At 37.0% G+C, this 21208-nt stretch overlaps 1 protein-coding gene across 2 annotated transcripts; it reads right to left on the bottom strand.

Moving 5' to 3' along the window:
* Positions 1 to 1874: 1874 nt before the first annotated feature.
* Positions 1875 to 18686, bottom strand: LOC100378458 (prolyl 4-hydroxylase subunit alpha-1). 2 transcript variants are annotated; one of them, XM_085498435.1, is made up of 13 exons: positions 18201 to 18686; positions 17148 to 17302; positions 15999 to 16336; positions 14516 to 14567; positions 12915 to 13087; positions 7695 to 7865; positions 6129 to 6211; positions 5667 to 5784; positions 5114 to 5167; positions 4475 to 4537; positions 4100 to 4168; positions 3795 to 3891; positions 1875 to 2246 (listed from the first exon to the last, which is right to left on the bottom strand). In XM_085498435.1, exons 1-13 carry the CDS (start codon positions 18383 to 18385, stop codon positions 2179 to 2181), a joined length of 1626 nt encoding a protein of 541 aa, XP_085354561.1. In that variant the 5' UTR covers positions 18386 to 18686; the 3' UTR covers positions 1875 to 2178. The 2 variants fall into 2 exon arrangements, with proteins under 2 accessions (XP_085354561.1, XP_085354562.1); XM_085498436.1 differs by having other exon boundaries at positions 12987 to 13087.
* Between the last annotated feature and the right edge of the window lie 2522 nt (positions 18687 to 21208).

Below are 21208 nucleotides of genomic sequence, written 5' to 3'. Positions count from 1 at the left end.
TAATTAAAACCAGTCAGCTGAGATAGCAACGCTGTTAGCAATGCACATTTCAATTAAAGAACAGAAGATATCATTAGAAAATGAACAATATGTATAGTATTAAAACAATGGGACTTGCTGTTTTCAACAAGAATTCAAAAATATCACTTTTCACCAAAAATGACAAAAACTATCATCAACATTAGATAATTGAAGATATCATCACGAAATTAACAAATCTGAAAGATGTCCACATGTAGTACCTATATATGTAATATCAAAGCAATTGGACTTGTAGTTTTTAACAAGAAGTCGAAAATATCACTTTTTACCAAAAATGACAAAAATATTCATCAAATTTAGAGAATTGAAGATATCATCACGAAATTAACAAATCTGAGAGAGGTCCACATGTAGTACCTATATATGTAATATCAAAGCAATTGGACTTGTAGTTTTTAACAAGAAGTCGAAAATATCACTTTTTACCAAAAATGACAAAAATATTCATCAAATTTAGAGAATTAAAGATATCATCACGAAATTAACAAATCTGAAAGAGGTCCACATGTAGTACCTATATATGTAATATCAAAGCAATTGGACTTGTAGTTTTTAACAAGAAGTCGAAAATATCACTTTTCACCAAAAATGACAAAAACTATCATCAACATTAGATAATTGAAGATATCATCACGAAATTAACAAATCTGAAAGAGGTCCACATGTAGTACCTATATATGTAATATCAAAGCAATTGGACTTGTAGTTTTTAACAAGAAGTCGAAAATATCACTTTTTACCAAAAATGACAAAAATATTCATCAAATTTAGAGAATTGAAGATATCATCATGAAATGAACAAATCTGGGATTGGTCCAAATGCAGTACCTATATATGTAATATCAAAGCAATTGGACTTGTAGTTTTTAACAAGAAGTCGTAAATATCACTTTTTACCAAAAATGACAAAAATATTCACCAAAATTAGAGAATTGAAGATATCATTAAAAATGAACAATTCTGAGAAAGGTCCACATGTAGTACATATATATGTAATATCAAAGCAATTGGACTTGCGGTTTTTAACAAGAAGTCGAAAATATCACTTTTTACCAAAAATGACAAAAATATTCACCAAAATTAGAGAATTAAAGATATCATTAAAAAATGAACAAATCTGAGAGTGGTCCACATGTAGTACCTATATATGTAATATCAAAGCAATTGCACTTGCGGTTTTTAACAAGAAGTCGAAAATATCCCTTTTACCAAAAATTACAAAAATATTCACCAAAATTAGAGAATTAATAATATCATTACAAAATGAACAAATCTGCGAGAGGTCCACATGTAGTACCTATACATGTAATATCAAAGCATTCAGGCTTGTAGTTTTCAAGAAGAAGTCGAAAAAGTAAAACTTTGACACGGACGACGGACGACGACGGACAATCACGTGACTCATATGATAAGCTCCGCTCGACAAAGTCGACAGTGGAGCTAATAAACCGATACATTTACCAGACTTGCATGCTGCTCGCCTTACGCACAGTATAGCGTTATAAATTATTACTCTATAACCAACAGGAGACATACCTTCTGTATCTCTTTAATGGCGACCTGCTTGTCAGTGCTTTCTACGTTCACTAACGATACTTTGCCGAATTTCCCCTGACCAACTCTCTTTACTCTACTATAATCATCCGTTGCTGATCCGACGATGCACAGAATTGTATAAAATAATGGCCACTTATTTCTGTTGGTATTTAAACAACTAATTACCTGTACTATTATTTAGTAGGAATATATTGTAAAAAGAAAATATCTCTGACGTTATCGATAAGGGCGATGACGTGTACTTTAACCGTATATAAAAAAGAACAACAATAGAATTAAATTCAATCACATATATATTGCACAATTTATATAAATAAGTTACATACAATGATATGTCGTATAATAAATTAAACAGCCATTCTTTGGGGTGGATAAGGTGGCCTTAGGTCACCATAGGATTCTCTTTGTGATAGCATTGCCAACACAACCTGCATATTTAGGATAATTCTTTGAGTTTAGGAAACATCGGCGAGTCAAATCGCGAAATACATTGTAACTCTTCAAGCAGCATTTTACGATACAAGACAAGAACAGAGGTATAACAAATATATTGCACACATGCTATGTGTATGATCACGGTTAGTCCGGATACAGGTCGCACGGCCGCCGCAACTCGTTCCCTTTCTCATGAATCCATTTGTTAGCAACTGTGAAAGAAAGAAAAACATAGTTGAACTCTGGTGACCTTGCCCTTTGTTATCTAATATAATTCCCTTTATCATAGTTTGTTTCAATATAAATATGCATTGTCATAATTAATTTTGAATACAAACAAGTTTTGGGGTTGAACCAACAGTGGGGAATCAGTCTACCGAATGTCCTTAAAAGATGTAAATATCTTACAAAAACATTGGTGCCTTATTTGTTTAATTATTTTAAGGAACATAATTTCCAGCTTTATTCAAAGTAATTCAGATATTTTAGAATAAAAACAAATGTCTCATTGCAAAAAAAAAAAGTGCTGCATTTTGATGTGAATAGATTCATAAAACATGCAAGATAACAGAAACATTTAGCAGGCTTTAGTCCAAGTATTTTGTACAGGTGTCTGCCAAAAATTAATGATTCACTGAGACAAATATGACAAATATGACAAATATGACAAATTGTGTGACTACTGTATTATATGAAAAGTACAAAAAAAACACCCTTTATGAATAGCTATCATGTTGCAAGCTCTGCTTTGTATGCAAATCAACTTAAATAGTTGGTGTCCAGTGGAGGGAGAAGTCAACAGTACTGTTGCCTCCTGAGATTCTACATCTTCAAACACTGCAATCTTTGAAGTGCGTTTTTAAACTAGTATTATAAAAACTCTATCATTCTGTTCTAATAGCTGAAACATATTCCTGTGAGTTTTCATTTGTCGAATGAACTGTTTGTCAAATACAGAATACATATATTTTAGAATAATTTTCTTTTTAAAATGTGGATGAAATGTTTTGCTTTTAATGTATTATTTATGTATTGTTTTTGATTTGATAACTTTGAACTAAACAGATTTTCTTTTAGCTTCAGATCTTGATCAAAGTTAGGCACCCAGTTCATAGGAGTGCTTATATTGATTTTCTGACATCTTGTTTTCTGTAAAGATTTCATTGGTAAGTTTGCAAATGTGTATCAGACTGTGCAATCTCTCCATGAGTTGGTTTTGAAACCCAGTATGGGATTCTGAGATACATTACCAAGGATATTATTACAAGATAAATCATTTGCTTCATTGAACACATACAACAATGCATATTTCCACTGAGATCAGTATCCTTTGATGTGTATCACCAGTGATCAGTCAAGTAGAAACAATCAAAATATTTTATCAGATTTTCTCAATTTTTGCATGATATTTTCATACAGGACATCTGTTGTTCAAACTCAGGGAAGACTTTATACTGATGAATAAGGTGACCAAGTTTGATAAAGTTTGGAATAGAATTAGTAAAGTTATTATGCACACAATAACAATTATTAACGACGACGACGCGACGACGACGACGACAACAACGACAACACAGGACAAAATTTTTCCCTTAATATACCTTTCCCTTCCATCTTTGATGGTACGGGCAAGGTAATAAAAGTGCATTATATATATGGTACAGAAGGAAATGAAATCATTGTCGTTGTCAAAAATCGCGTATATATATAACTTCATTCGAAATAACGCTTAGTCTTATTACATTTACAGACGGTCTTACCCCATTTACTGCCTATAAGTACGGGACATCCAGCATGTCGCGTTAGATCGTCTGATTCGCCGGATGCCTTCAGATTATACCAAAACACCGCAGCGTTCTAAACACGAATGAACAGATCTAATCGTCATATTAAAACCGAGAAATGCAATACTGTGAAGTAATCAACAAAAAAACTATGTATATGTGAAGAAATCGTCAATTAAAAACTGCCTATATGAAACGCCCGATTTAAAAGTATGCCAGTGCGAATATATGTTAATCTTCTATTAAAAACTATATACTAGTATGCGATTGGTCATACATACCTTTACTGGCGGCACAAATGCATCTACTTCGGGAAACACTGTGTATCCCCCAGCTTTGACTTCACTCATCTATAACATACAATACGTATGCGTTACAATAATGTAATCAACGACGATGGTGGCGCTGTCCAATATGAACATTAATACAAGAAGAAATCAGAAAGCTGTTTTTCGGCTTAGTTTTTGCAAAATACAGATGGCTTTTCGATCAAGAATTGCAAGTCAAGTTCACACGTTACTCAAATAGCACACATAAAATACCATTTAATTTACAAGGACACACATATTTGAAAGACATGTTATTCTAATTCAAAAGCAATCACAGCGAATTTATACATTCTTGAACTCGATATACATATTAATAAGTGCACTAACATAAAACATCCACGTGGCTATGCGATTCCTAGAACCAGGAAGGTGGACATCTGAGTTTTCAATCTGTGGAAAAATAACAAATAGACATGAACAGCTGTCTAAACGGCGGGCTGCGCATAGACATGCATTATTTGTGCCCAGTAAAACATTCCCCAGCTTACTAAAGCGGTTCTGTGGCTTTCTCTATAAAACTCGACTTGTGGTCGACTTGCTCTGATCTCGTTGGCATCTCTTTGAATGGCGCCATGTCGCGTTAAATCTGATTAATTGCAGGTTGCATAACGATACGGCACAACTGGCTTAAATTAGCAATGAATGCAGTTATTGTATTTGACAGCGTTCATTTAGATAACCCTCAGTTCACATAGTGTTAGTTGAGCAGTTGTCAACAAACATACATATACTAGTATAACTGGTCGAGGCAATTATCAATATAAATGTACAAACTGTCACACGTTCTTTGCACGTAAAAAGCTCGGTTATGAAGCATATTCTTAGGGGGGTATCCGGCGGCCGACGTGCCATATAATGTGAAGGCGATTAGGTGCCGCACACGAGCGTAAATTCGGTACCAAATGACCGTTAAATTTATGCCGGTAATTTATTAATTATATGTATCCAATATCCAATAATATTTACCGTTGCGTGGTCAAAATGTGGTTCGTAATGCCCTCCTAACCCGTAGTTCACTACCTGTAAGAAAACGCGATAAGTGGTTTATATGTCTAACCCCAAAGAAAAATATCTATATTCTGTTATATACTGGTATATATAATCCCTGTGTAACGTTCTCCCTCCACTATCTCACCATGGTAATACAGTTGATAGCGATTATTCACATATGACAAATGTGTCGTGTAACTTTAATAAATGTAACCACGAAATGCATTGTGGGATGTGTAACATTCTTAGTAAGATATACATTATACATTAATATATACATTAAGATATACATTATATAAACAATGTACCCGGTGCTAAGAATGATTTTATAAGGCAATGTTTCTGTTGCAAAGAAAGTCCGTATATAGGCAATGCACAAGCCTTGTAAAAATATAGATCTTATATAGACGTGTCTGGTGAAATGTCGTTAATTTAAGTAATAATAATCACGCTCCCATGCAAGTATAATGTGACACTGTCGCTGTGTGGGCTATTTAATGTTAAAACACTTCAATATTTGGATACTGACCTGCAATGCCTCAGCATGCCTATACTCAGGGGCAGTTAGTGTACTTAATCCCGATATATCGGATATTCGTCTTGTCAATTTAGCAATAACTGTGCCATCCCAATCTTCTAGCCATCCACTGAATAGTAATGATATAGTAGAATTATCAGTCACAGACGAGGCGGGTTTAAATGGCCTCTACTACGAAAGGACACAATATATAATAAATTATTATAATACATATCCTTAGCATAACGATAAAGACTTTTCGTTTACTACATTGTGAAATCTCTTGTATATTTGGGGAGTGGGAACTGAAACAACTAATTTGGACAAGAAAACTCATAAATATATCACAAAATTAGTCAATAAGATGTGTATGTAGTATTTACCGAACACACGTAAATTTTTAATTATAAGTATATGACTGAAAGAAGGTGAATGAAATTACAAACATACGTGTGCCATTACAGTGTCACCTACCCACTACTAACTCGGTACTCTGCATCAGATGAGCCAGTGCCGCTCGGTGAACTCCCTTTAGTTACCACAAGAGATCGGCGAAGCTAAATATTAAACAAAGGTTGAGTTAGAAGTACAAACTGATTGAATATGAATTAAAACTCTAATAATCACTGATTGGATCAATCGTCATTAACATAATCGTGGGTTGCGTGAGTTGCGCCAGTGAGGGCGCCACGCACCCCTACATGTTAGGCTCAATCATTGTGTGTTCGTTGTCTATTGTTTCTTGATCTTCCTTTCATGAAAATCGAATATCCATTGTGTAATTCTACTTTAACCCTTATATGGTAAAATCTGGTATAAATGTATTGGGACTGACATGATAAGCGTTAAAGGACGGTAGTCGTCACGTGTTCGAATTTCATGTAAACAAACAATGTATTTTACACGCGTTGTATACGTCGCTATGAGTCCCATATCGAACGGGATGCGATGCGACGACTGTAGCACTTTACGTGTCCGTCAGGATAGGCTTACTCTACTAAAAAATAGAATGATTTTGATCTAGTGGTTCAACATAAATTAACACTATAATAATTCTTTATGACTTTCTTTTCCCATTGTTTGAATACGTTTTATATGCTGCAGTGCTTGTTATACAGCCGAGTATATATTAAGTAAATATTTAGATAACAATATTTATGTAATAGCCGAACTAAGACAATTGCGTGCCTTTGACTCATTACGACCGAGACCATATAGAGTTCCGTCACCTCAAAAATCCTTTAACATTACATTTCATGTAAATACTTCCAATATTTCCAACTACCTCCTCCAAGTGTTGGCATGTACGATACAAACTGATATGTATTTTGTGAGCGTCTATACCGAAATCTGTTCAAAAATACTGTTATAAATATGTGATTACATCGAAAGATTTACATGTAAAGATACAATATGGATGAAAACATATGTATTAGCGTACATGCGCATTAGAGAATGTTACAGTACAGCATCGTTTTCAAGTCATAAATCACGGTTCAATATATTCATGCAGCTTTACAACCTCTCCTATGAGACTGTGGTCGCATGGACACATCTTTATGTGGAACACGGCGCAGTATTGTGGTCGCACGAATAGTCAGTTGCCACACAAGCGATAATAAACGTCACCAATTTACTGATTCATACTAACACATGAAGCAGCAGCCATCTTGAATCCTCGGCGCCATAAAAAAATATTCACCGTGTAATACTTCAAAATAATCCGATAATCCCTCAATGCACCGTTTCGTCTTTATTTGTTTTTAGAAATACGGGAACCGGCTAAAACGCATTTTTATATCCATATCTTTTGCTGATTAAATACGGCCTCGCTAGCTAGCTGACTGTGGCTCAGACGTACACACAATCTTGCCAGCTGACTGTGGCTGTCCGTATAGTAGATATCGGTGCATTTTGTAAACATTATCGCTTGTACGGCAGCTGAGTGTTAATTGTCACGTGGGATCTGGATAGAATACGGCACTGGGACGGCTTTTATAATTCAACATGAAACATGCCGCATGTAATATCTGAACCAACCTTTGGTTTTGCAAGTTTGATAACCTCATTTATTTCTTCATCGCTGATGACGTCATGATATAACACTACTCTGGGGTTATGGTGCATAATTTCCTGCTTAGCTGGTTGCAGTAAGAGTCTGTAGTTGCCATTGGTGACATACTGGCATTTTACTTTGGAAGAATCCAGAGGCTGTGAAAAGTAAAAATGGTATAGGATTCTACTTCATTAGTAACGGTCTAGGGAATATTATGTAGTCAAGATATGAGAAATATTTCTAGTGGAATTAAAGGCCGGTAGTCGTCGTGCCACGCATGCGAGAGATATAAACAATGATGGCGCAGATCAACAAGTACAAACTGTGACGTTAGAAAGCTTAAATTAAGTATGCTTTAGATGATTGGAAGATATCGAAGGAGTCACCGGCGGTAATTAGTGCAAGTTGCGCTCAGGTCAAACATCATACTTGTGATTTTCATTGAAATCAATGTTTACAAGAGAACTGGTGATGGTTGTAGAACCATAACTGCCTCAGCACAAAGACTGTTATGTAATACAAGGGAATGTACAGGGAAATGTATTGTAATGTTACCTCTGTGTAATTTACAATGTATCTGCATTACCCTTCACTCAGGCTGCTAAGGACAACGTGGAGTTAAATGACTGGTAGAAGCAAGGTTGGGCAAATTTTGCGCAATAGTAGTTAGTTTGAATTACCAGACACGCAATCAAGACATTGTGGGATATCAAAATATGAACGATAAACAGCAAGTGATATTTCCAGAGATGTAGTTGGAATTGAAGCAAATGAGTGGCCTATTAACCCATGAAACATACTCGCGCATAACCGTACATATCACCCTTATTGTGTGTCACGGTGGGGGAAGGCTGTCATGTACACAATCATAATAACTGGAAATGGTTTTATTACTGTTTTATTACTGTAAATAATTATGAACAATACAAACTGAAATTTTGAAAAAACTATGAACAAAAAATAATGAAAATCTGTGATTTGCTGTACAGTTTCTAGAAAATTATTACAAGTCTCAGAAATATTGGGACAGCCAATTTGCGAACTCGCAAGCGAATTGGCTAACTGCTTGCAATGCATGTCTGTGAAAGAAAACGCGTTAAAAGGGTGTTTTTTTTTCCAAAGAAAAACACGTTAACGCGCGATACGCGTTTAGGGTTACCATTTCAGTCAAAATAGACAAAAAGGGTGTATTTTCCGGTACTGCCAACGTGGTTATTTTTTAAAAGAGATTATCGTTTTTTTTCCATTGCTTTAAGGAATTCAATGATCGCAACAACGAGGAAAACGTCCGGGCCCCTGGTTAACGACCCTTGACCACGGGCAATCACGGCATATGACCAACCCGTTGCTTACATCATGAAGGTAAAAATATTTTTACCTTCATGTTTACACTGAAGGGTTAGAAAGCTCAAATATCTCGAGATCAGGCGCGAGTTCAAGGTGCGTGATCTTTTAGCTTTCTAACAGTGAAAAAGGTACGAAATTTTGACCTTTTAAAATGTGTTTAGGGTCATTTTGAAAACCCCTTTCACAGACATGGGTTCCAGGTACTTCGACAAGTCGGACCCCGGGTCTGGGATATTCATATAACAGTAAAGGCGGTCGTCGTACTTTAGGAGCTAATCAGCGACGGTCTTACAGTTGGATTTCGCTTTCAAATACAATGTATACTAGGAAAAGTGTTCTATTTTTTCGTGTAATGAGGTATTCTTATACAAGGGATTGTCCACGCATAAACGACGAATGAGGTCGAATATTATTAACGGTATTATTAGTGGCATGAACATTTATTTTCTCCTTATATGTAGGAAACTGTTTCTCAACTTGTCTCTTTATTTAGTTTCAAGCTGTATTCAAGATGGCTACCCCATATAAATTGTAAATTACTCGTACTAGTTTTACATTGTCACTCCTCGGATCATTCGAGGGAATCCAGATATGTGCCAGGCCACATAAAAAACATTCTATATCACCTAAAGCAATATAGACTAGCCCAGAGTAGACGCGACCACAGCGCCAGCGAGATTCCAATAACATTTATAAAAGGCACAGTGCTGAGATTCACTTAGAGTATAAGTGAAATACAGTGGCCCCTCGCTAAGTCGCGCCTCGGTAAGTCGCGATTCGGCTAAGTCGCGGGTACTTGGATGGCTCCCAAAATTTCTATTGTGTTTTGACAGCAATTTTGAAGTACAAAGACTAATGTTTCGTGGCATAGTGTTTTTAACTAACCGTTAAAGAGACAACTTAACACCCACTGTCCGTCAATTGCTGAGATGCAATGGGTGACGGCGGCCTTACTCAAGGTGTCAACAGGGGTGTCGAGTAGTGACCGTACGTACTTCTTGGCCGGTCCCATTTTGGTATACCTCTACAAAAACTCGCTACAATGAGTTGAATTCATAGAATTCTGATCTCTATTTCTCAATTGAGCAGCATGTCAAAGCGAAAGCTATACAGCCTGTTCGTACGCCATAAACTCACGGCGATCGACCGTGTCAAACCAAGTTAAGGGTTGCACGTGGTTGAGCCCACTATTCGTGGGTGGGTAAAAAATGAAAAGTAAATTTGTTTTCAAAGTTGACCAAGAGGCGGGACTGAACAGAAAAACAAGCGAAAGTGTCCGACAATGATGACACCGATAAAGCTGTTTACGTTTCTTTAAGAACGGTCTCCCGGAACTCCACTATCTGGTCCCATCACCCAATGCAAAGCATACAACTCAGATATGACGACTTTGAATTTGAGGCCAGTTCAGGGTGGTTCTTGCGATGGCAAAGAAGACACGCTATCGACACACGCAGTCTCAATCCAAGGCGAAGCTCGATCTGGGAACATTGACGCTGTCGGAACTTTTCCCGAAAAACTGAGAGAAATTATCTATGAAGGTGGTTATTTTGACGAACATGTTTATAATTGCGATGAAACTGGTTTATGTTGGAAGCTGTTACCGTCGAAGTCGCAAGCAACAGCAAGCGGCCCACATAATATCAGACACAAACAAAATAATCAACGCAATGTTTACAGCAAACATAATCATGATTTTATTCGAATACTGCCTGACACATGTGATGATACATCAATTAACTAAACCGAGGGTTTATATGTGCTTTTTATATGTTTTTCAATGCACGACCTCCCTCTTTCACGACGTCCCTCGGTAAGTCGCGGCCCTCGATAAGTCGCGGTTTTTGCTTGGATCCCAACACCCGCGACTTAGCGAGGGGCCACTGTATTACTCTTAAAATTGCACACGAGTCGTCAAAGCGTACAGTTTGGTGACAGTTGGGAATGAAACCAAGATTTAACATGTTCTTTTAACACATGAAACAGCTGTGCATAGGTCAAATTTTGTATAGTTTCAATACGTATACAAGCACCCGTATATATTTTGACAATAAACTTCTCTTTCACATTGTGCAAATACAAACAAGACATTAAACCTTCCTAACTGTAACATGTAAGTGTTAAACCCGAATGAAAAGTCCGGAGTCACGGTGAATACTTTAGTGAGTCACCCCTTTAAAAACGTCTTCAATTAACCTAGGCCAATCACTAATGTGCGGGGTCATTACCAAGGCCAATGACATTGAACACTGCACTTTCATAAAGCAGCAGTTTCCCACTTTAAATAGTCAAAAATACCCTTGATACCCTGGATACGTATGTCCATTGCTTCACAAGAACGACTGTTTTCTCAATTTCTCAAGATAGACGTACCAAGGTTGTTTAGGTTACTAGAAGGAAATGTCTTTTGGCAGCATTTCTTGTATTTATTTTCATTGCACAAAAAATCAGCAAATACTGTTACTGAAGCACTGAATTTGCATGATTTTTTTCCCGGCCAATCACGCAAACAGCAAATCAAGTCTTTTACCATAGTTGTTGACACTTTGCAGCCGCAATGATGGATGCATTGTGACGTATTTTGACCCCCGGAATTTGACCTTGCATTCTGGCTACAGTTTGCTTCCTTTCATACCAGTTCAATGTCCTTTCATTATTTCATCCAGATTCCATGACATTTAATATATAAAACCAAGTGAACCTTTATTTCACAGTCACTCTAGTTTTCACTTTTCTAAAATTATTTTATTGATCAAAAGACTTTTCACTCCCATCATGCAATCTCCCATAGTATTTCCGCAGACACAGCGGCGATCGCCAACATAACTACAAATAACCTCGCTCTCAGGAGCTGAGGAATAAACACAAATGTCGCACATGCGCAGCGCGACGACCACCGCCCCTTAACCTGGTCACTTATCTATACAATTAACATAGTTTCAGCAAAGCACACATTGTGTGTACAGTTTACTCTGTTAATTCCAGGGCAGTGTTCATAAGTTATTATTGTTTTGCCTCCGCTTAAACACATTTGAGGTAATACTCCCGTATCTGATATATGAATGTTTGTTTCATGAATCTGTGTGTATAAGTGTATAAAATCTTGTTTCACTAATATCTGAAAAAAAACACTGATTGGAATTGAAACTTAATACACAGAAAATTGATGATGAATTCCGGAAGCCTGATTATTGTAGACGAATGTCTGATATTGGTTTCAAATTAATCTAGGTATATTCATAAGCTTGAATTGGCATACTGCTTTGATATAGAGGATATCTCACGAGTTACATTCATTTTCAGATTTGGTGAGGAACAAATAAAAGTTACTACACGCGTTGAATAAACCTGATATGTGTATACCATGTCTACATTTCGTATATTCTAAACACAGTCAGCGTACATACACGTGATAATAAAATAATTGCGTCAGATTTACCCATATTTACTACAGTATATGGGACAGCTATCTTGAATACGGTTTGAAACTTAATAAAGAGTGTTTTTTTACTACTGATCAGGAACGATATTCCAAATTGATGATCCGTTTGAGCAACATTAAGTTAACTGCTAACAAATCCGGCCGAATTTGTCGGTTGACTGACCATGGATCACGCTTAGACAAAAGATCTTGTTCAAAACTGAAGCAGAAAGCGCATTGTTTTGGTTTCAGATACAAGCGTAAATGGAAGTTATTGGGTCACAGGTTTTTATAAATACGCCAAACATAGTTCCAGATTTAATGCGCCACATAATTCCTGAGTATTCTCTACTACAATGTTGAATACTATACATTGTATCCTAGCTATAATACGTAGTAAAAGTAACTAGTAGTTTATTGCTATTGTTTCACACACCTTTCTACGCTCCCCTCTACACAGTGCTTCATATGCATCCCTATCATCCAAATAAGTAGAATTGGGTCTCACGCTAGGTTTGTCTTTCAAAATCAATCGACTGGATTCTTCTTTTTCTTCGATTTCTTCTTGAAAGTTTTTGACATTGCGGGTAATTCTTGCGTGTCCTGGTTCTGGAAATCAGATAACAATGAGGTATAATTAGCCTGAATATATAATTTAAAGGGTAATTCGTTACAAGAATGTCTGAGGTGGTGAATCTAATCTACGTCCTTGATATTTTGATTAACGTTCATCTTGGGCTCGTTAGTATCCAGCGGTTCTTAAACAAAAAGCCGACACCCAAGTTTTCTATTAAACACTTATTAAAACCAAATGTATATACTCTGGTATGGCCTGTTGATCTCGGTAAACGCACGCTAAATAAATATCCTCCATGAATTGAAGGCGAGACGACTCGTTCGGTCGCAGCTTATTTTTATAACCGTATAATATCTTTAGCGCATTATTGTTCTGAAGTTTATGAGGTTGTAAAATACCAAACACTCCTCAGTAGTTACATTTGATAGTGTAGTTAATCAATTACTATTAGATTTACGAGAGCGCGGGTAGGACGACATCAAGTAGTAGAACAAAGGACAATGTATATTATCACATGAATACTCAACATATATTAATAATTAGCTGCAAGTGTAAAACACATTAAAAATGATTGCACCCGAGGAAAACGTCACAATGATTTGGTCTTTAATTAAATCAGCCAGTGTCTGTCACCAAACACGTACTTATATATTCCCTGAAAGCTTCGATATTTCCTGCAAATTCGTCGCGTTAGATGTGTCCGTACCACGTTTACAAATGCGCGGTAGAATTCATTGAGACATTTAGCACCGGAAACAACATTACTGACGTCACATTTGAGCACTTGACTGAATGTGAGCGTTCGGCACAGCGCAAAACGTTTCTGGGTGCCATTTCGGCCTATAACATTATTACTACAGACAGGAAAGAGAATATCACAAAGTCTGAACAAAGACATCGACGGATACGAAACGGAGGTCGATGTGATCCTGTGTATGTGAGTGTATACTTTGCGGTATATTCGTGAAACCTAATATTACTTATTTACGCGAAAATTGAACACGCTACGCGACGATCACAGTGAAACGTCTTACTGTTTGTACTTCAACGCGGCTTGTTCACACAGGGCGCTGTAATATTCGTAGTTGGACTGTAAGGTGAGGAATTGCGTACCGGTATTATTATTGTTTGCATTTGTTTTGAAAACAGCGGGAGCAGTGAAAGAAAACGACGCTTGACACATCTCCGTTACCCGGTGAAACAGCTGTGAACACATCATTGACCTAATATAGGAGTGCACATCATGTCAGTGACGTAGCAAACAGTGAATTCTATTTGTGTCTGTATTTTTATCAATTATTTACAAAGTCTATATGTGATCCCCCATAACCACTTTTTTTAGAAAACGTATACTAGTATATTGCCATAGTTACATAAACGTTTCTTCTATATTCAAATTTTCTTGGTTGACTGTTGTAATACTAGTATTCAAATCAAATACATATTAAAGTGACACTCACCGTATTTCAACAACTCTCTTGATATATTTAAAGCTTTTTTGACGTTTCCTTCCTGCAAAATATGAGTTGATTGTGTTTTTATATTGATCAATACGGTGTTGTGTTATAATTGGCCATGAGACTAAGGAGTGTATATTGTCCGTCGTATTCAAATACAGTATTCGGTTTTACTATCTAATATATAAATGTGGGTTATAATTTATATAAATTTAATGTAACATAGGTCTTCGCGACCAATAGTATGTCTGTAGTTATTTGGCCGTAGCTAAGAACGAAAACAGCCACAGCCCACAGCGTTTCCAATGTCTTGTGCAATTCTCAGATCCATCGCGTGAGCGATAGTGTTAAACACGGTCGGATTAGTTGAACAGCAGATACTCCACGGCATCGCCCACATTAGCACCGCATATACACTACGGTATTCAACTATATCTAAACTTTCAAATGCATATATAGGTTGTTATAGTAGCATGCTTAGTAACTTTTAGAGAATATCTGAATCACAACCGATCATCAACTCTTCAAGTTGTTTTCCCTGTCGCTAGTTCAATTAAGAGTACGTACATTGTTTTAAAAATACTATAACTGATCGCCTATGGTGTTTATAAATGAGAGAAAACGTTTGAACATTCAAGTAGCGGAACTAATTCTAATTATCTAAATCGGATCTCCTAGTTTATATTATTTACAGGCAACACGTACAAATGTTGTTTGTAGACCATCTGCCCTCTCCATAATTCTTTAACGAACGCACGCCAAACACGTTCGCGATAAGGTTGTTGAAATACACTCAGATAATCGGCACATTTATTTTATCTGAACTGGTGCAGCATGTGTATTATCGTCGGATTGAGTTAAAAATAACATAATATCGGCATTAAACCACATGACGTGTATACAGACAGAGAAAATGTGGACATATGAGCAGTAATCTCAAGAGCGCTAGAATCTCGATGATTAAGTGCTCAACTGTTATTTCAGTTGCAACGTGTTCATAGAAGACCAATCAAACAACACCGCTATCTTAAAGAATCGAATTAACTCTCTTATAATACATGGTTTGACTTTTCGGCAAATGATGTTGGAAATTTTGTGTTTCTGTACAATTCAGTTGTAACAGTGAAACAGAAAACCAATGATAGCTGGTCTAATTAGTAATATATTCAGCTCTCAAGCGGGACATATTTTTTCGAGAATGAGGCGCGGGCGTTGTTCTGTTTATGCATTATTATATTATCAAAATAAGAAGTTATTCTGGTACTATACTGATTATAAATACAATAATGTCTACAAAAATCAACATTTACCTCCACCATTCAATTGATGGACAGATGAATGTGGATATAATTTTATATCGAATGACGCGTATATAGAGTGACGCGTCAGTGATATGATGACGTAACACATGATGTAACCCATGTAAAACACGCGCATTACAAATACTGGTGTATATAAACAATATCACAATATGGCGAGGACATACCCGATAATGTGAAAACGCAAGATAATCCAACACTTGTACAATACTTAAATCACTTCGATGTTCGCTTCTTTCCTCATTGACTTTCCACTTCTTGAGAGCTTCGTTCATCCAAATATCTACGTGGTAATGATCCCTCTTTCTGTACGCAGCTTTACCAAGATCAAAACAGTCCTGCCAGGTCAGTGGCCTTGTTTGGAATCCATGTATGTTCCCACTAATTATATCACTGGGGCGCAGTTTGTAGACATCTTGCAATCGAAGTAAAGCCTGAGCGGCCCCTTGTAAATCGGATTCTGTCGGAATGTTCGCTCTATGTTTCGATACGTTTATTGCCAAGTCTAAACAATCATATAAAAACAAAATCACTATGTCCATTGGTATCTGATGTTTATTTTTCAAATGTGTTTATTTATTATTTATCAGTTCAATAAAGTCTTATATGTGGGAACTTCTATCGTATTCTATTGAGCTCGGTGCACCGCCAATCAAATATGATCCACATTATTCAATGTTTTGTAACAAATGTCGTTACTGTGATGAAAACAATTCAGAATTCGCAAGAAACTACGTTTCTAAATATTACTTTAGTTAACGGAAATATTGAGCAATGTCAGCGCGACGTTCTTGTAGACCTTGAACACCAAGCTGAAAATGAACGCAATCGGCATTGAACCAAGCCTCGGTTCCATTCCTCGCTTGAGCGCTTCCGCCGTGTATCAGTACTGTATGAATGTTAAACAACAATATAATTTGACCTCTGGCACTATGCAATTGAAATAATCACCCAACCTTTAACTGCGGTATCTTTGCATTCTCGTTAATTTCTTAGCATTACCAGTGTGACGTTTACAGCTACTGGTGGACAGTGCCTTCAACAATATATTGTTCAATACTGCCTTTTATATGGGCCGTGGCCAAGTGTGGCCAATTGAAGGCGCAATGTACTGCGAACAAATGTAGTTGAATCGTGCTGTGAGTGACATTATTCCATAAATAAAAACCCGACTATTGTGCAATTGTGAAAAATTAAACACATACAACAGCCACGGGTAATTAGAAACGCAAGCAATTGTTGAAATAAACTGAATGCAAAGTTGCCATTGATGTTCAGCGTAGTGTGTCTGACATCTTATTTATTGTACTACCTACCTCCGTAATTAATCAGTGATTTAGTGCTGTTTATTACTTCGTTCCATTCAATATATAATCGTTTCACCAGCATAAATGCATTGACTGGGTTGGCCAGGAAATCGTCAACGTTTTCTAGTGCTTTATTGGTCAGTTCCTCTGATTCATCGGCAAACCTGTGAATAGTTTTACATGTATTATACACTGGCTCCTTAAATCCATATCCTTGTGTTCATATTTATAGGCTATCAATACGTAATAATGCTCATGTATTGAAGGTATGTTGTAAAAACACTCTTTCTAGACAACAGTGATTTGGGTTAGCGACTGAACTGATAATTAGACCCCAGTTTGGGCCATACATCATTCCATACTGTCTGTTAAAGCTAAGACAAGGCTAGAGTACACGGACTAAGTTCAACCTACACTATACACAATTTATCGTATACAGTGGCGTATTTAACGAGCTGTGGGGTCTGTTTCTTGCATTCTTGATGATTTATCTCATATACACTATATGCTGGGAATCATGCAAATCAAATAAAGATGCGAGAACGTACACTGATTATCTATCACCAATATGGAAACCATCCTTCGACATATTCAATCTAAACAGCTGCTGTCTTCGTTTCATACGCGACAAAACGTCGACAGTAGGATGTCCTGTGTTATTAGTCCACAATTTTGAAACAAGTTTTATCAAACACCCAGTAACTACAGAACTTTAAAAACAGAATTTGACGCAGTTTACAAAGGCGTAATTCAAGCACGTAATCGGTTGTTTTAAGGGTGTACTTATGTTAGTTAATAATTAGAATCAGTGTTGATCGATTTGAACAAGGTATATGTCACTCGTTGCCTAACAACTGAATGCCAGTTTGCATGTAACATATGATTTGAAAGTTGACACATGGTGTGGTCTTACATATACATTACATAGGGAATACCGTTGATAGACTTTATGTCAGTGTGGCATAACTTTAATTTATAATATTGTGTGAGTTCGAGTTTTTCAAATTAACTATAGGCGGATACTGCAAATATATATACTGTATTCAACAGGGTTTCACTCACCGTCTTAGCTTATCCAATCTTCGCTCTTCAGCAGAAATGTAATCTCTGAGAGCAGAAACTAGTTCCACTTCCACTCTCACGCTGTCCTCGAGATGGCTAATAGCCGTAAATACATCAGTTTGCGCTGTATTTACCAATGACAAAACCAAGAGACTTGTAGCAATAGCGTCGACGATTGCGTTCATATTGGCTGTACAATTTATCTAGAATACTGCACTGGTTGGCTGTGCAGGTACTTAACTAACTTGGTCTTCAATTTAAACACAATGACTACGTGCTGAATTTTATCACGTGGTAAACAGGTATAACTATCGCCCATTATTTGCGGCAGATGTGTACACCAAACCATGGGCCAGCTGCTATAAATGAGACCATAAAGCGTTCAGTAGTGGGGCCGGATACCCACTCGACTGCTACACCAACGATACTCCGCCAACAAGTAATCGTTGACACGCTCTATATGTATAATAACCACCGCTAAGCCTGTCACTGTAAAACATCTAGGGACGTCCCAATGCGGAAACAAACCGGGGTTGATCCAGTTGGATTCAGTTTACAATCCGACCTATGTGTTTTGTTCCTATTTCATGATCATAGTTCTTCAAATTTCAAATATATGATATTGCTAAAATATTGAAAATATAAAGCGTGAAATTGAACCATGTATAACATATTTTATGTTTTTGTCATCTCCCGTCAGTTGTCAACAACTCCTGTAAGTAATACACGACCTCGTGGAAGTTCATATATCGTCGTGACGTCATACAATTCATACGTGGTATAAATAGCAACCAATGAACTTGCACGTGCTTTGATAACAAGCGTACATTCCCCTCGATTCGCTCGTTCGGACCTGTGAAATTGACACGATCGTATATCAAGCTACATGAAATGCAAGTTCAAGTTCAAGAACTCTGAAACCAGGGTATTTGTTTAACAGACTGGTTTAGGACTTTCCACATATTGTGTTGTAAAGTTGAAACAACTTCATGAGTTTTACTTATGCTTTGAAACCAATGATCGTCGCCTTGCTAGAGAAAAAAACAATGCGCTGACAGAGATAGATCGTTTTTGATCTCAACATTCGTCCCTGTTTCAATATACGTCCACAGTGTTTGCATCGCATTCCAACTTGACCGTTTGACCCCAATCCCGAGATCAAATGACGTTGTTTAGGTAACCGTGTGTGTCCTGATTTTTTTTGGCGACGAGAAACTTTCCCATTACACCGCCTGAGCATTCTTCAAATTACTCGCCATGACCTTTGACCTCGCTAACAAACATTGTAGTTCAGATGGATATTTACGGCGATCATGTTCTACGAGGATTGTGACTTTCCCGCAAAAATCTTCCAGAAGTTTACTTGTTTCGCATGTGAACGCAACACACGCCAAGCTAGTGACCCCTTTACATGTAAAGTGAATCAGTGCGGAACTGTCAATGATTGCCATAAATATACCCTCTTTGTACGACATGGGCGTCCTTTGCTGAATGCTTCGATAGTCGCGGTGAAGTCAAATACGACTGGTAATTATAGATAGTCTTTGTGCTACAAACGCTATATAGATCGAGCAAAAGTAGAAATTGTCGGATAAAAAAGAAATCAAAGCAGACGCTGTTTATATTAAGAGTCATGAACGACTATTACAACAGAATGTTATAATAAACACACGCCACCCATGTCATTTGTCAAGTGTGCCGAATGTGCGGGTAATGTTTACAATAAACAGGATCCAGTAAATGTCAATCCACACGTTATTCCAAATATCTCGGTGTCTCCCCGAGTAAACCCATTTTGACCTCTCCCTTGATCACAGTGACCATGCCATCAATATTCCAGAAAGTGATTGAAATGCTCGAACTCTCACAAAGTTACACATTTATCTAAAGTACATCGAGACAGAGGCGTCTAAACTGATAGATGCAGTGTTATAACGGATATAACCTTGTCCTAACACAGCGCATAATAATCCAACCTATAGAAACTGCATCATAACACAACGGTCGCTTAATGGTGTCTGATTTTATTCACAGGCACAGACTAGCCATGACCTTAGCCTGTTCACTGAAGCAAATAGATAATAGCAGATTTAGTGTTGTTTACATTCAGTTTCACTCGTTAGTTGGTCAAGTTACATAGAATTCGCAGGGTGTCTTTTAAAAGTTGTGAATATTGATGATATTGCCGCAGCACATATCAACCCCTGCCTAAAGACATGTATCGGTGAGAATAACCCCGAGACATTGTATGGCCATGAATGAGACAGTAATGGTCCTATTAGGAATTTGGGTTCAAACAATAAGATTCATCTTATTCAGTTGAAGGCATTAAAGTCGCCACAAATTTTGGTCCCGACCCTTCAGAGAACACACGCAATAAAACTAAGTTTTTAACCAAAGAAAGCAATAATACTTTATGAGCATTCATTTTCTAGAAACTGTGTACGTTGTTCACTTGCTATGTTCTCTTAAATTGTTTTTTTTTTATAGAGATATACTACACGAGAATACTCTCGAAGCTGGGTTTGATTCAACAGCTTGCTTCACTGTTTACGTGAACCATTTTATTAATTCTTTCAGACAACCATCTCAGTAATATAAATAATATCAGACGTAAATTATCGTAGGGCAATTAATAATGTCTGAATCTGAACTTTTGCATCAAGGGTTGAGCCATATCAGATGACGGGGGGTATATGCGCCACGCATGCAGCATTGTATGAACATATACCCACATTTAGTCTACATGTCTCGTTTATCAGTCCTGTTACCAAACGCTTCAGCGTGGTATTAAGAGTTTGTTTTCAGGGGTGGGTGATACCAAGGTGGAAATGGATGCATATATGGGGCTAATTCCTGGAATTGCAATATAGAGGGTTCAGGCTGAAATACAATATATAGTGTTTTCATGTTTCGTCTGATATTTCTGTGGTATTCTGCTGCTGTAAATAATACAAAATTTGTTCCGAAATTCAGTGTGTTGCGTGCATTCCAGGGTTATTATTTTT

Source organism: Saccoglossus kowalevskii, chromosome 4 (assembly GCF_978046115.1).
Source record: "Saccoglossus kowalevskii chromosome 4, keSacKowa6.1, whole genome shotgun sequence".
NCBI classification, from domain to species: Eukaryota; Metazoa; Hemichordata; class Enteropneusta; family Harrimaniidae; genus Saccoglossus; species Saccoglossus kowalevskii.
This window is presented reverse-complemented; position numbering and strand designations above follow the sequence as displayed.

Bases quoted from the DNA above. Each gene is read 5' to 3' on its own strand.
- LOC100378458 (XM_085498435.1), bottom strand. From the start codon at position 18,385: ATGAACGCAATCGTCGACGCTATTGCTACAAGTCTCTTGGTTTTGTCA. The intron at 6,212-7,694 runs GTTGGTTCAGAT...TTTAATATTTAG, and splicing joins TCAAACTTGCAAAACCAAAG to CTTCGCCGATCTCTTGTGGT. The intron at 5,785-6,128 runs GTAGGTGACACT...ATTACTATTCAG, and splicing joins GAGTACCGAGTTAGTAGTGG to TGGATGGCTAGAAGATTGGG.